General features: G+C 39.6%; 1 protein-coding gene across 5 annotated transcripts in view; it reads left to right on the forward strand.

The window, feature by feature from the left end:
• The window catches only part of LOC119774231 (alpha-1,6-mannosylglycoprotein 6-beta-N-acetylglucosaminyltransferase B-like), a 226,576-nt gene that overhangs the window by 142,707 nt on the left and 68,702 nt on the right, over nt 1-15,167 (forward strand). For all 5 annotated transcript variants that reach the window (XM_038271639.1, XM_038271640.1, XM_038271642.1 and 2 more), the window contains one exon: nt 8,323-8,492. In XM_038271639.1, coding sequence (XP_038127567.1) covers nt 8,323-8,492 — 170 coding nt within the window. The remainder of the gene's footprint in view (nt 1-8,322; nt 8,493-15,167) is intronic.

Raw genomic sequence — 15,167 nt, forward strand, 5'->3', positions numbered from 1 at the left:
CTGAATGAAACAAACGAGAGAAAACGAGCTTAAATGAAACAAAACGGAAAAAAATAATTTTTAAATGTAAGGAGTAGAAGTTAAAAAAAATAGTTACTCAAGTTACAATAGTCACACTTGCTGAAATGGCCTTTAAGCAAATGTAGTTTCTATCAGCATCATTTAGCTGAAAACACTCACTGCCTTTTTTCTAAGATTTTCTAAACTAAAACTGAAACATTTAATCAGATTTTTAGCTGATGGAACGATTTAAAGTGATGCTTGTCGACAGAAAGGAAAAGGACGCACCGTTAAACAGATGTTACTTTAAAATGAAAAGCTTAAAAAGCATGAAATGTGGTTGTTTTCATCTCCATTTACTCTGAAATCCCAACATAAAACTTGCTGCAGCCGTCTGACACCACTGGTCGCCTAATTAGCAAATAAAACTGCAATATTTTCCAGTGGAGGTCAAACTAAGCTCTGGGGAAAAAGTTTTTGCAGAAACTGAAAGAAGGATGAATGGAGCTAAAAACACGGAAACCTTGGAGGGAATTTGTTCATTTGGGCTGCCGTAGTAAATGTAGGACAATATAAATGTACAACTGTGTGCTTATCTGTCAATCCAATAACACTATAACATATGAATGAATGAATAAATGAATAGGAATTTTCAGACAATTTCAGACACAATTTGACAAAGAACAATAAATAAATCAAATACACACAAAAATGGTCAAGAAACTTCAACCAAACTAAACAGCAATTTCCAAACATTCTAAATTCACCTGAACATGAATAGAAACCAAACCGTCCACCTGATAAACCTGTTGGTATATACAGGTGCTGGTCATAAAATTAGAATATCATGAGAAAGTAGATTGATTTCAGTAATTCCATTTAAAAAGTGAAACTTGTATATTATATTCATACATTACATACAAACTCATATATTTCAGATGTTTATTTTGTTTAATTTTGATGATTACAAATGACAACAAATGAAAATCTCAAATTCATCATATCAGAAAATTAGAATATTGTGAAAAGGTTCAAAATTGATGGCCCCTGGTGCCACACTCTAATCAGCTAATTAACTCAAACCACCTGCAAAAGCCTTTAAATGGTCTTTCAGTCTAGTTCTATAGGCTACACAATCATGGGGAAGACTGCTGACTTGACAGTTGTCCAAAAGACGACCATCGACACCTTGCACAAGGAGGGCAAGACACAAAAGGTCATCGCTAAAGAGGCTGGCTGTTCACAGAGCTCAGTGTCCAAGCACATTAATAGAGAGGCGAAGGGAAGGAAAAGATGTGGTCGAAAAAAGTGTACAAGCAAGAGAGATAACCGCACCCTGGAGAGGATTGTGAAACAAAACCCATTCAAAACTGTGGGGGAGATTCACAAAGAGTGGACTGCAGCTGGAGTGAGTGCTTCAAGAACCACCACACACAGACGTATGAAAGACATGGGTTTCTGCTGTCGCATTCCTTGTGTCAAGCCACTCTTGAACCACAGACAGCGTCAGAAGCGTCTTGCCTGGGCTAAAGAGAAACAGGACTGGACTGCTGGTGAGTGGTCCAAAGTCATGTTCTCTGATGAAAGTAAATTTTGCATTTCCTTTGGAAATCAAGGTCCCAGAGTCTGGAGGAAAAGAAGAGAGGCACTTCATCCACGTTGCTTGAAGTCCAGTGTAAAGTTTCCACAGTCAGTGATGGTTTGGGGTGCCATGTCATCTGCTGGTGTTGGTCCATTGTGTTTTCTGAGGTCCAGGGTCAACGCAGCCACATACCAGGAAGTTTTAGAGCACTTCATGCTTCCTGCAGCTGACCAACTTTTTGGAGATGCAGATTTCATTTTCCAACAGGACTTGGCACCTGCACACAGTGCCAAAGCTACCAGTACCTGGTTGAAGGACCATGGTATCCCTGTTCTTAATTGGCCAGCAAACTCTCCTGACCTTAACCCCATAGAAAATCTATGGGGTATTGTGAAGAAGAAGATGCAATACACCAGACCCAACAATTCAGAAGAGCTAAAAGCCACTATTAGAGCAACCTGGGCTATCATAACACCTGAGCAGTGCCACAGACTGATCGACTCCATGCCACGCCGCATTGCTGCAGTAATACAGGCCAAAGGAGGCCCAACTAAATACTGAGTGCTGTACATGCTCATACTTTTCATGTTCATACTTTTCAGTTGGCCAACATTTCTATAAATCCTTTGTTTTTATTGGTCTTCAGTAATATTCTAATTTTCTGATATGATGAATTTGAGATTTTCATTTGTTGTCATTTGTAATCATCAAAATTAAACCAAATAAACATCTGAAATATATGAGTTTGTATGTAATGTATGAATATAATATACAAGTTTCACTTTTTAAATGGAATTACTGAAATCAATCTACTTTTTCATGATATTCTAATTTTATGACCAGCACCTGTACAGCCAGAGAAATGACAATGATTCATGGAAATGGTCTGAAATGATGACGTGAAACTTATTATTCATACAGCCTCTCCCTCTAATTGAACATAAATTTACTTAAAGTAGAGTAATCTTTCTGTTAAACTGGTTTTTTGTTCAATATTCACACAAAATATATATTGTCATGAAACGGTGTTGGTTGGAGGACCCAAATGCAGAGGCCAGTAGGCAGAGGTGAATTTAAGTGGGTTTATTAAGGTTCACAGGAACTGAGGCAGGAATCAAAATCCAACAGAAAATAACAAACGCACCAGAACCAAGGAGACATCAGGAGTAAACCAAAATTCTAAGAGCCAGGGAGAGACGAGGAAAGCAGACAGATATTAGACGAGGATCCAGCAAAAAGGAACTGAAGAGGGAGGGCTTTTAAAGGGGACAGAGACAAAGAGAGGGCTAACGAGGGGATTGAAAACAGGTGAGGGCAGAGCAGAAAACAGAGCAAGGGAAAGAGGACACAAGAGGGCAGCAGAGGACAACAAATGGAAAACCAAGAAAAACAGGAACTAACAAAGCAAGACTTTGACATATATATATATATATTTATATATATATATATATATATATATATATATATATATATATATATATATATATATATATATATATATATATATATATAAATCCTCGGTTCGGTTCACAGTTTCGTGGTCACGGTTTTCGGTTCGGTATATGCTTATTGTTACACTGAAAAATAAAAAAATTATTAAAAATTGTAAAAATTAATGAAAAAATCCAAAAAAATTTATGAAATGTAATTATTTTAAATGATCCGCGGAAACCCTGGATCATTTCCGCATGTTCTGCTGCTTTGAATTTAATCATCTGGCGCATGCCCTCTACGATCTCCAAGGAACTCAGAGCGGACGAAGCCACAGTGGAGGCTGTAGGCTTTGCTTTGAGCAGCCGGTCTGGAGCGCAGCGGGGCGGAGCGCTGACGGAGTATGAGGGATTTCGGGGTTAGCCTGACATGTTGGTCGTGTTGCTGTTAGCATAAACAAAACGTGTTGCACAATGCTTGCACACTGTTGCACTTTTATCCACAGCTTTCTTTCCGCCGTCATCGTAGGTCACTCTAAATGCAAAGTGGTCCCATACAGCAGACCTATAAAGTGCTGCTGGCGCGTCTTCCAACTCCTGTTCTTTCCCACTCGCCATACCCACACAATTCTCCACAACAATTGATTGTTTTCTGCTACACCCGGCTACGCTGCTTCGCTTCGTCTTCTTCTTCTTGTTTACTACTGGTGGTTGGCTTTGGTCGCAGTACCGCCACCTTCTGCTCTGGAGTGTAAACGCTTCGCCTATGAGAAAAAGGAGCCGCGCATGAACCGAACGAAACACACGCGAACCGAACTGAGACAGTCGAACCGAACGGTTCGGACGGTTTTTATAAACCGTTCCATCCCTAATACATATATATATATATATATATATATATATATATATATATATATATATATATATATATATATATATATATATATGTATGTATATATATACTAGTGCTGTCAAAATTATCGCGTTATTATCGCGTTAACGCAAGGCCATTTTAACGGCGATAATTTTTTTAACGTGAGATTAACGCTATGTGGTTTTATGGTACAATTTTCCAAGTACATCCCGCTGCAGCCTGCGGGAAGGCGGGGCTATTTTCCCCCAGTCTATGCATTTCTCATAGGCTTCTAGAGCGGAGCTCCTCAAAGGAAAAAGACGCTCATACACTCGGTAGCGCTAGTGCCTTTTCTTTAAGCCCCACCACCAACAAACAAGTTGAGTGTCTGGTAACTAGTAGCAACCTGAAATACGCTGAGAAAACAGATTACTGAGGTGAAATGGAATCTGCTACGGCACTCTTGCTGTCTGTGTACGCCACAGGTCGGTATCGCTTGTGTGTGTGTGTGTGTGGGTGTGTCTGTGTGTGTGTGGGTGGGTGGGTGTGTGTGTGTTCTCATTTTTGTTAAGAGTCTGAAAAGTAACTTTCTAGAGCATAGACTACCTCCATCTAGTGATGTCGGTCTATTGATTTTGATGTATTGATTGAAAATTGTTCATTATTATCTTGGTTAATTAACCTCTAATGTTAACTGTACTACATTTTGTAGCAGTAGGGTAAAATGCTTGTCTTTGTTCAAAAGACTGTATTAACTGTAAAGACTGTCTTTTACATCAGTCTGTTTTCAGGGCCTTTTTTTTGGCTACATATTTGTTATTTTTTGCTACATGCCTCCCCATCTTCTTGCCATATGTTTCTATGGCATAAATCAGTATCTGTGACCTGTTTTCATTTAAAAAAAAGAACATTGGCACAAACCTAGCCTGTATGTATTTTTTGTATGTCATCGAGAGTATTAAAAAGATTTTCAATCAGAAAAAAAATTTACAATTAAAATGCGATTAATCGCGAGTTAACTCAGGCATTGATGCGATTAATCGCGATTAAAAAAATTTAATCGATTGACAGCACTTATATATATATATATATATATATATATATATGTATATATATATATATATATATATATATATATATATATATATACACTCACCGGCCACTTTATTAGGTACCCCATGCTAGTAACGGGTTGGACCCCCTTTTGCCTTCAGAACTGCCTCAATTCTTGGTGGCATAGATTCAACAAGGTGCTGGAAGCATTCCTCAGGGAGTTTGGTCCATATTGACATGATGGCATCACACAGTTGCCGCAGATTTGTCAGCTGCACATCCATGATGCGAATCTCCCGTTCCACCACATCCCAAAGATGCTCTATTGGATTGAGATCTGGTGACTGTGGAGGCCATTTGAGTACAGTGAACTCATTGTCATGTTCAAGAAACCAGTCTGAGATGATTCCAGCTTTATGACATGGCGCATTATCCTGCTGAAAGTAGCCATCAGAAGTTGGGTCCATTGTGGTCATAAAGGGATGGACATGGTCAGCAACAATACTCAGATAGGCTGTGGCTTTGCAACGATGCTCAATTGGTACCAAGGGGCCCAAAGAGTGCCAAGAAAATATTCCCCACACCATGACACCACCACCACCAGCCCGAACCGTTGATACAAGGCAGGATGGATCCATGCTTTCATGTTGTAGACGCCAAATTCTGACCCTACCATCCGAATGTCGCAGCAGAAATCCAGACTCATCAGACCAGGCAACGTTTTTCCAATCTTCTATTGTCCAATTTCCATGAGCTTGTGCAAATTCTAGCCTCAGTTTCCTGTTCTTAGCTGAAAGGAGTGGCACCCGGTGTGGTCTTCTGCTGCTGTAGCCCATCTGCCTCAAAGTTCGACGTACTGTGCGTTCAGAGATGCTCTTCTGCCCACCTTGGTTGTAACGGGTGGTTATTTGAGTCACTGTTGCCCTTCTATCAGCTCCAACCAGTCTGGCCATTCTCCTCTGACCTCTGGCATCAACAAGGCATTTCCGCCCACAGAACTGCCGCTCACTGGATGTTTTTTCTTTTTCGGACCATTCTCTGTAAACCCTAGAGATGGTTGTGCGTCAAAATACCAGAAGATCAGCAGTTTCTGAAATACTCAGACCAGCCCTTCTGGCACCAACAATCATGCCACGTTCAAAGTCACTCAAATCACCTTTCTTCCCCCTACTGATGCTCGGTTTGAACTGCAGGAGATTGTCTTGACCATGTCTACATGCCTAAATGCACTGAGTTACTGCCACGTGATTGGCTGCTTAGAAATTAAGTGTTAACGAGCAGGTGGACAGGTGTACCTAATAAAGTGGCCGGTGAGTGTATATATATATATATATGTATATATATATATATATATATATATATATATATATATATATATATATATATATATATATATATGTATATATATATGTGTATACATGCATACCTGTAAATGAACATATACATACCTACACAAACACATCAGGCCAGATTCCAAATTTAAACCCTTGTACTTTGGCACTTAGAGTACTGCAACCCCACAAAATCCCCAATCATCATTAAGACATCCCAACACCATAGTCCCTCCACCTGCTCCCCCCACGGGTCCCATCAGCGCCCCACAGCAGACGTTTGTGACATTAATAAATGTGATTAGGTTAAGGATCAATGATTAATTACTGTCGGAGGCAGAGATATATCGTTCCTCCTGAAAGAGTCCCTGCTTTATGAAGTAGTTGCATAATGAATACGACACTTTGACTATGGAAGTCTGAGTCTGACCAGTGGATGGAAAAGAATAGATGATTGATGTAGACAAAGCTTTTAGATGGAGAAACCAGACGAGGATTGAGAGGTTCCAGAGGTCAAAGCACCGCCACGAAGAGACACGAACCGGAAGAGGAGAAAAATACCTGTTTTTGTTCTGATGTCCCTGTTTGTGAAGAAAGCAGAAGGAACTGCAAAAGCCTCTTTCCAAATTACAACCTATCACACTTGAAGACTGTAAGTGCACTGTGGAGTGCTTGTCTTTGCTCTTGACATATAATGGCATACCCACTGAACTGTCAGACAACAGATTACTTTCAGGGTCACTTTTTAAACATTGCTACATTTTAGACAAAGGAATTGGTATCCATCACTCCAAAGTCACGACATTTTGGTGAAATATCATTTGGGAGAATAGAGATAGAATGAAGCAGAATGATGAAAAAGGGGTCCCTATGTCCTCCAGCAGTCTAAGCCTATAGCAGCAGAACTATAGAGATAGCTCAGGATAACCTGAGCCACTCTAACTAGAAGCTTTATCAGAAAGGAAAGTTTTAAGCCTAGCCTTAAAAGTAGACAGGGTGTCTGCCTCACAGACTAAAACAGGTAGTTGGTTCCACAGGAGAGGAGCCTGAGAACTAAAAGATCTGCCTCCCATTCTACTTTTAGAAATTCTAGGAACCACTAGTAAACCTGCAGATTGAGAGCGAAGTGCTCTGTTAGGAACATCAGGAACAATCAGATCTCTGATATCAGATGGAGCTTGGCCATTTAAGGCTTTATATGTGAGAAGGAGGATTTTAAATTCTATTCTGGATTTAACAGGAAGCCAATGAAGAGAAGCCAGGATAGGAGAGATATGATCTCTAGCACTAGTAACCCTTCAAAGCCTTGAGGAAACCATTTGATTTAGAGGAAGCTAAAATAGGTTTTTTTTAATCTACAGAGAAATGCCGACGCTGTATGATTGATGATGAATTAGTTTTGAAACTCTTTGGTAAATTATTGCTTAATTAAAAAGAAAATTCTGATTTTGATTCAAATACAGCCTCATTTAACACCCCTAATGTTGGAGCATCGGCTTTACATTTTGTTTTTGTGTCTTTTTCTTGGTATAAAAATAAAAAAAAGGGTTTCTTTGCAATCTGGAACAGTTTTGAATTTCATTATATTTCACAGGTTCAGATAGAATATAGAAAAATGTCATAAAGAACATAAATCCATATTTTTCTCCCCTTATTCCTGGATCTGCATTTCTTCATCAGTTTGTTTTGTCTGGTACTCTTAAAACTATGTATTGATTTGTTTATTCTTTGTTTGTTTCTTTCACTCCTTCCAATTTGCTAGAAAATGGAAAGAAAGACAATCTCTATAACATCTGCCATCTTTTAAGAGTAAAAGTTAACATTCATCCTGACTAGTATTAACATTTGTGACAACAGCCCTATCAATTCAAACATATATATGTTAATACTGCTGTGCAAGTTTTGATGTTCAATATAATAAAACATTTGATAAGTAATAAATACTTAATTTCCCATTATATTAGAGTAGACTGTATTATATATGCAGGTAAATGTTCTGGAGGTTTTTGTGCTTATTTTCCACAACCCTTTATTTAGATTCCTCTCATCATAACGTGTTTCTCTCCTTCCCAGATCCTGATTCATGTGGGGTTCCTGACAGAGGAATCAGGAGACGTTTTCAGCCCAAAGGTTCTGAAGGGAGGACCTCTGGGGGAAATGGTCCAGTGGGCCGACATCCTGACTGCCCTCCATGTTCTGGGACACAATCTAAAGATCTCCATGTCTGTTAAAGAGCTTCAAGGGTAAGACTGTGTTTGGTTTTTTTATCTGTTTGGTGTTTTTTTTTATTTTATGAAATCTACATCAGTTATGACACAATATGTTTCTGATTATTGAAAAAAAAACTTTCAAATAAAAAAAAAATGTGAAGATCTTAAAAAAAAAGAAGATCTTAAAAAATATTGATGTGTTAATTTGATCGAATTCCCATCAGCGTGACCTCAAAGCTTTTCAGGCTTTTCTTGTTATAAGAGACATAAATGTTCAGTATACTTGTTGATCTACCTGGACCAGCTCGCCCACAGCGTCATTGGGCATGCTGCAGAAAGTCTGCGCTGTCGCCCTTCCTGCGAGTGTTATCCCTCATTTTTAAGCACATTCCATCATGTTTGATTCCTCCGTTTCGCCTCATATTTAGTCAGCTCGGGAATTCCAGGTGGCTCCATGGGAACGTGACAGACAGCGTCCGTCTTCCGTCTGTCAGAAATATGGATCGAGTCCATTTTTGACAGATTACTGCGCAGAGCTCATCAGTGTGTGTCTCTGCTTTGTTTGTTTGTTATATAGAATAAAGAAAGCCGTACAATCAACAACAAAAAAAGCCCTGTTTTAATAATAATATTTTTCCACAGTAAATATATGTAATATATGGTATATATAGTCACCTTATTTCATGGGTTATGATAGGAGTAGTTAGCATATTTTCACCACTAGGTGTGCTGCTGAACACTTTAATACAAGTTTTTGCCAAGCAGTGTCTGCTGGCCAATAGAGGGCGCTAGGCCGCCGCCCTATTATCCCAAAAACCTTGATTCATTTTTTATAGTAGGATTATTATACAGGGTTATTGCACAGGATATTTACATGGGTATTTATAGAGATAGATATTTGTATTCAAAGCTTCTGCACTGGGTGTCAGATATAGAGAAACAGTTTATTGCACAGGGTATTAAATAATAACTGCAGCAGTTGTTCTGGTTGCAGCGTGGCATTGTGGAGTCTGCTTGCAGCAGGGATGGATGAGCTGTGGTAGCGTCTATTTTTATCAACAGGGTGCAAAAGTCAGAGCATTAATATCATCCGAGCGAATGTTGATTCACAGAATCAAAGTCTTCTGCCGGGGCCCGAGCGCCAGAGAGCTTATTTCATTTACGTCAATAAAACTTTTCTAATTGCAGCTTTTCTCTATGTTTTTCTCTCCAGGTTGAAATAGTTTGTTTATGAAAGAATAAAATTGGTCGTAAAAATGCTAATTAATCTTTTGTATTTAGCGTTTTTGTTATCGTACCAACTAGCAAAGGGACCTTTCTTTTGTGATTCAAAAACCCAAAGCATTTAGTAAAATACTCCTGCACCACAACAAGCAAAACCCAAAATTCTTCTTATTTTTTTTTTATAAACTTATAAATATGTTACCTAAATGTTGAGCATAAAAAAGGAACGTCCTGCAAAGATAATCTTGCCATATATAATCCTACTCAGGTTGCTTCCTTTTGCGCAGGCGTTCAGTGATGCTGCCGTTTGAAGGTTATTCCTCTAATATGTTCAAGTCCAATTTATTTTCCTGCATGTTGGCAACATGAGGACACCCAGCAGTGGCTCCTGTCATCCCTGCTGCCGTCTGACGTCGGTTCTGCTGTATAGGAGGCCTTATGTTCTCTCCCTGCTGCTGCACACACTAATTTATGTACATTTTGGTAAAATAAATGAGTTTTTGTTTCCCATCCTCTGGATCCTTTCCCCTCTGCAAAGAGCACACATGCTCATCTGTCGGTGTGTCTGTGGATATCTGATGTTGACCAGTGTACCCGGCTTTTCTGAATACCATTGAGAGTTACTGGTTACACAGAGCAGCTGTAATTGGCCACTGTGGGAATGATTAAGCCCAAAGTTGGGTTTTATATTTCTTGGACAGCGCAGGGATACGGCAGCTAGACAGTAGTGACCATGTTGAACAAACTGTCTATAGAGACATAGAGCTCACAGTAAATTCTATAAGCTGAAATCCTGCACATACTTGCAAATATATTCGTACAATTTTTCACTTTTTTGTTAAAGCCACAAACTAGATTTGAGATTACTTATTAGATAAACCCAAAGAACAGTTGCGCTTCAACTATAGAACAGCAAATTCAATTCAGTTTATTTCTATAGCACCAATTCACAACACGTCATGTCAAGGCACTTTACAGTTCACCAGATCACTCAGACACGAATGCAATCCCTCACACTAAGCATACTTGTAGCGACAGTGGAGAGGAAAAACTCCCTTTGAACAGGAAGAAACCTCCAGCAGAACCAGGCTCAGTGTGAGCGGCCATCTGCTGAGGCCCACTGGGGTTCAAGGAGACAGAAGCAGACATAGAAAAAGAAGCATAGATACAAAAGGCAACTGTCAACCAGCTCCACAGGCGGCCCCGTCCAGGAAACACACAGCCAGGCAGACGAGCTCCGAGCCAGCTCCCATGTCAGAGGATGAAGAGAGCACATCCAGTTAGTCACAGTCAGAGAAACAGGACTACACTGGAAAACAGGCCAAGCTCCAACATCTAGAAACAAAGGTGTTGATGGCAGCAGCACAGCTGATATTTCTCTCCAGGATGGAGTCACAGCCAAACAGGAACAAGCCAGACGTCCCTGTTACTGCACATGTCCACAATAAAGACTAAACATTAAAGCATGGGTCATCGGACAATGAAGCCGGGCCTACACTGTATGGTTTTATGGCCTTTTTGGTCCGATTTTCCATTCGTGGGAGAATTTTGCATGGCGTAGTGTACAGGGGGTAAAATAAATTTTCTCCGTGTTTATTCTGTTAGTTTAGGGCAGGGGTCGGCAACCCAAACTTCAATAGGGGTCCCTATGTCCTCCAGAAGTCTAAGCCTATAGCAGCAAAGAAACTGTCTTCAATGTGAAATCAATAAAGTTCAATTAATTATGCTTCCAAGCATATTATCACAATATTCTGTTCAGTTGTTTCAGTTTTATTGAAATGATCTTTGCCTTTTATATCTATGCTTCTTTTTCTATGTCTGCTTCTGTCTCCTTGAACCCCAGTGGGCCTCAGCAGATGGCCGCTCACACTGAGCCTGGTTCTGCTGGAGGTTTCTTCCTGTTCAAAGGGAGTTTTTCCTCTCCACTGTCGCTACAAGCATGCTTAGTGTGAGGGATTGCTGAAGAGTCAATGAGTCGATGCAATCAGCTGGTTTTCCTTAGATAGAAAACTTTGAATCAATCTGACTGGATGATCTGGTGAACTGGAAAGTGACCTGAGATGATGATGTGAATAGCAGCTATAGAGATAAACTGAATAGAATTGAAATCTTAAACCTTTTTTTTTTAAAAATGATTGTGCAGAATTGCCGGCAGTGGAAATATCTCTGAAAAGACTATAGCTAAAATCCCAATAAAAACGATTGTCTGTTGTGGCTTTGCCATGTTTTCTCAATGATTAGGGAAGACAGCTTCTGTGAAGAAAGGTGACTCCGCATATGCTGGGAAATTGCTGCGATTGAGTCGTCCTGTGAGATCACTTAGGTTGTTCTTTCCTTTGACAAAGCAGAGATAAATGCAGCATCTTATTCGCGGGAGTGAACGTCTGCAGATGGATGGCCTAGCAGGAAAAATATTCCCTGGGAAGCCTATTTGTGTGAAGAAGGAAGAAAATGGTGCAGACGATATGCTGTGTCTGCATATTTGGAGTCACAGAAGGCACTTTCTATGCAGATATGCAAATATTTGTTGTGAAGGTTCACTGATAAATGTCATCCTTTTGTTGTGATTCTTGGACTTTCCTTCCTTTATGCAGAAACCAGAAAACTCACTTCATTCACCGCTATTTTCTTGTCTTCACTCGGTAGCAAACACTTCATTCAACAGAGGGCTTCGTCCCTCATCCTCTCTGCTGAGTGTGCAGTCCTCACAATGGGGGCTCACTCAGTAGCCTGATGGAAATTAGGCTGAATTCGGCATCAGTGAGACAGTTGAGGTGGCTGAGATGTATTAGAGTGAAAGGAAGGAGAGGCATGGGTCTGCCTGCTCATTACAGCCCAGAGGGAGCCGCTCACCCACCGTGGGTTCAGTCATAACAGAGGTGGGCGGGCGGCACCTTTTCTGCCTTTTCCTGTCACTGCTGTAAAATGACATATAGAGGGTTCAGTAATACCAGGAGATGGAGGAACCTGGCACAGGCTAGAAAGTAATTGCCTTTTGCCCTGCATTGCCTGTGGCTCTCACTCAGGTCACACTCATAGTTTGTGTCAAAGAAGTAGCCCTGTAGAGTTCCAGTGTTTTGTTATTACTCTATTATAGAAAAAAGGCAACGTGTGAAGCTTGAAGAACTGAAAATGTACAATAATTTGTGAGAGCATTGTAAGTCTCAGAACATTTAGAGACACCAGGGACCATAGTCAGATGTTTGCCGGGGGCCAGAACGGGCGACATCAAATCCTACCTGAAACTACTGGCTAAGGATAAGGTTAAATACAGTAAGATTGTTATTCATGTTTATTAGACATAAAAACCTGGATGACTCTTAACTTTCTGCTTCTGAATGCAGACAAAACAGAAGTTATAGTCTTTGGACCAGAGTCTCTGAAAAAGAAACTGATTAGCCAGTCACTTCATTTGGATGGGATTAAACTGATTTCAGATAATAAAGTAAAAAATCTTGGTGTTATTTTTGATCAGGACCTGTCATTTAAATCCCAGATCAAAGAGGTTTCTAGAATTTCCTTCTTTCATCTGAGGAACATTGCAAAAATGAGCAATCTCCTGTCCAGGGGTGATGCTGAGAAACTAGTCCATGTATTTGTTACTTCAAGGCTGGACTATTGTAATTCTTTACTATCAGGAAGTCCACAAACTGTAGTTAAAAGCCTTCAGCTGATCCAAAATGCTGCAGCCAGAGTTCTGATGAAAATGAAAAAGAGAGATCATATCTCTCCTATCCTGGCTTCTCTTCATTGGCTTCCTGTTAAATCCAGAATAGAATTTAAAATCCTCCTTCTCACATATAAAGCCTTAAATGGCCAAGCTCCATCTTATATCAGATATCTGATTGTTCCTTATGTTCCTAACAGAGAACTTCGCTCTCAATCTGCAGGTTTACTAGTGGTTCCTAGAATTTCTAAAAGTAGAATGGGAGGCAGATCTTTTAGTTCTCAGGCTCCTCTCCTGTGGAACCAACTACCTGTTTTAGTGACCTCCGATCGGCGTAACCGGGTGCCAGATGAAGCTACTATGAGGAAAAGCAGAGAGAGCAGAACGTTAGAGATTGAACTAACAGATTCTGCAGAGTGGGAGAATAGAGATAGAATGATGAAAAAGGGGTCCCTATGTCCTCCAGCAGTCTAAGCCTATAGCAGCAGAACTATAGAGATAGATCAGGATAACCTGAGCCACTCTAACTAGAAGCTTTATCAAAAAGGAAAGTTTTAAGCCTAGCCTTAAAAGTAGACAGGGTGTCTGCCTCACGGACTAAAACTGGTAGTTGGTTCCAAACCTAAATAGATTTGTTTTTAGCCTATTTTATTTTAGCCTTTTCCTTCAATTCTGATCTGAAATGTTTGTTTAAACTGGTGCATATGAGAGATTATTGGGTTCTAATATAACAGAATTAGTGAGCCCACTGACAGGGCTGCTAGGTAGAGTTATTAGACTATTAAAACATTGCTAAAAGCATTAATACCCATTTTACTTACTTTTAAAGACTTGTTCTTCACCATAAATACAGAGCATCTGACTTTATGGCAGAGAAGGACCTTTATTAGAAGCCATAACTGCTCTGTCCTTTACTTTGTGACTGCCTTTAAACTGTCCTCAGACAATGATAAAATAGCAAGAACGTGCTCTCTGAAAAGCCCTGGATGTTTGGTTTTTTTTTACACATTTTATTGTTTGTAAAGTTGATTCGTCAACTAATTAGACGTTTCTCAGGTGCAGGGTACTTTGGTTACCATGGAGATTAGTCTGCAGTGAATTTGGTGTCAGAGTTCGAAGTCAATATCTCTCTGCAGAACTTATCTTACAAAAGCCGAAGCTTAAATTTATAGAAATACCATTTTAAAGGTGAAAACGATCACAGAGGATGTTTCTTTTCTCTGCTGCGTCTTTATAGAAGTTGTGGTGATTTTCAGACCAGCTGTACTTCTATGGCAGAGGTGATTCTTACTGCTTATATAGAAGGTTCAGTTATCAGGCGTTCTGCAACACTAGAGGTTAAACCTGTTAAACTATGGGAATCAATCCAACACCCAGTCTGTTCATAAACCTTTTTTATAGTTTTATAGTTTAGTTCATAAAATCAAATATATTAAACGTAGTTTCTTATTGTGTAATTTAAAAAAAGTTAACAACCATTTAATGTGCTTAAAGTTTTGTTTTCTGGGTGAACAGCTGGAAAGTTTTGCTTTCCTCACTTGTTTCATTACAGACTGTTCCTTACTGGCTGTTTAAGCCTTTTCTCTGTTTCTATTTTATAAAAAGGAGAATTAGTCTCTTCCAAGCTTTATTGTTCTTTTCTTTTACTTTTCTACCTGCAGTGTTTTATTTTTATCTTATATATTTATTGGACCATTAGTCTCTGAAGTCTCTCTATCTCCATCCATCCATCCATCATCCATCCATCATCCATCCATCCATCCATCATTGTAAACCCCTATAAATTGGAGGAGAGTCTCGCTGTAATACGTTTATAT

The sequence above is a fragment of the Cyprinodon tularosa genome, unplaced genomic scaffold (assembly GCF_016077235.1).
Source record: "Cyprinodon tularosa strain WSP-4 unplaced genomic scaffold, ASM1607723v1 ctg801, whole genome shotgun sequence".
Lineage (NCBI taxonomy): Eukaryota > Metazoa > Chordata > Actinopteri > Cyprinodontiformes > Cyprinodontidae > Cyprinodon > Cyprinodon tularosa.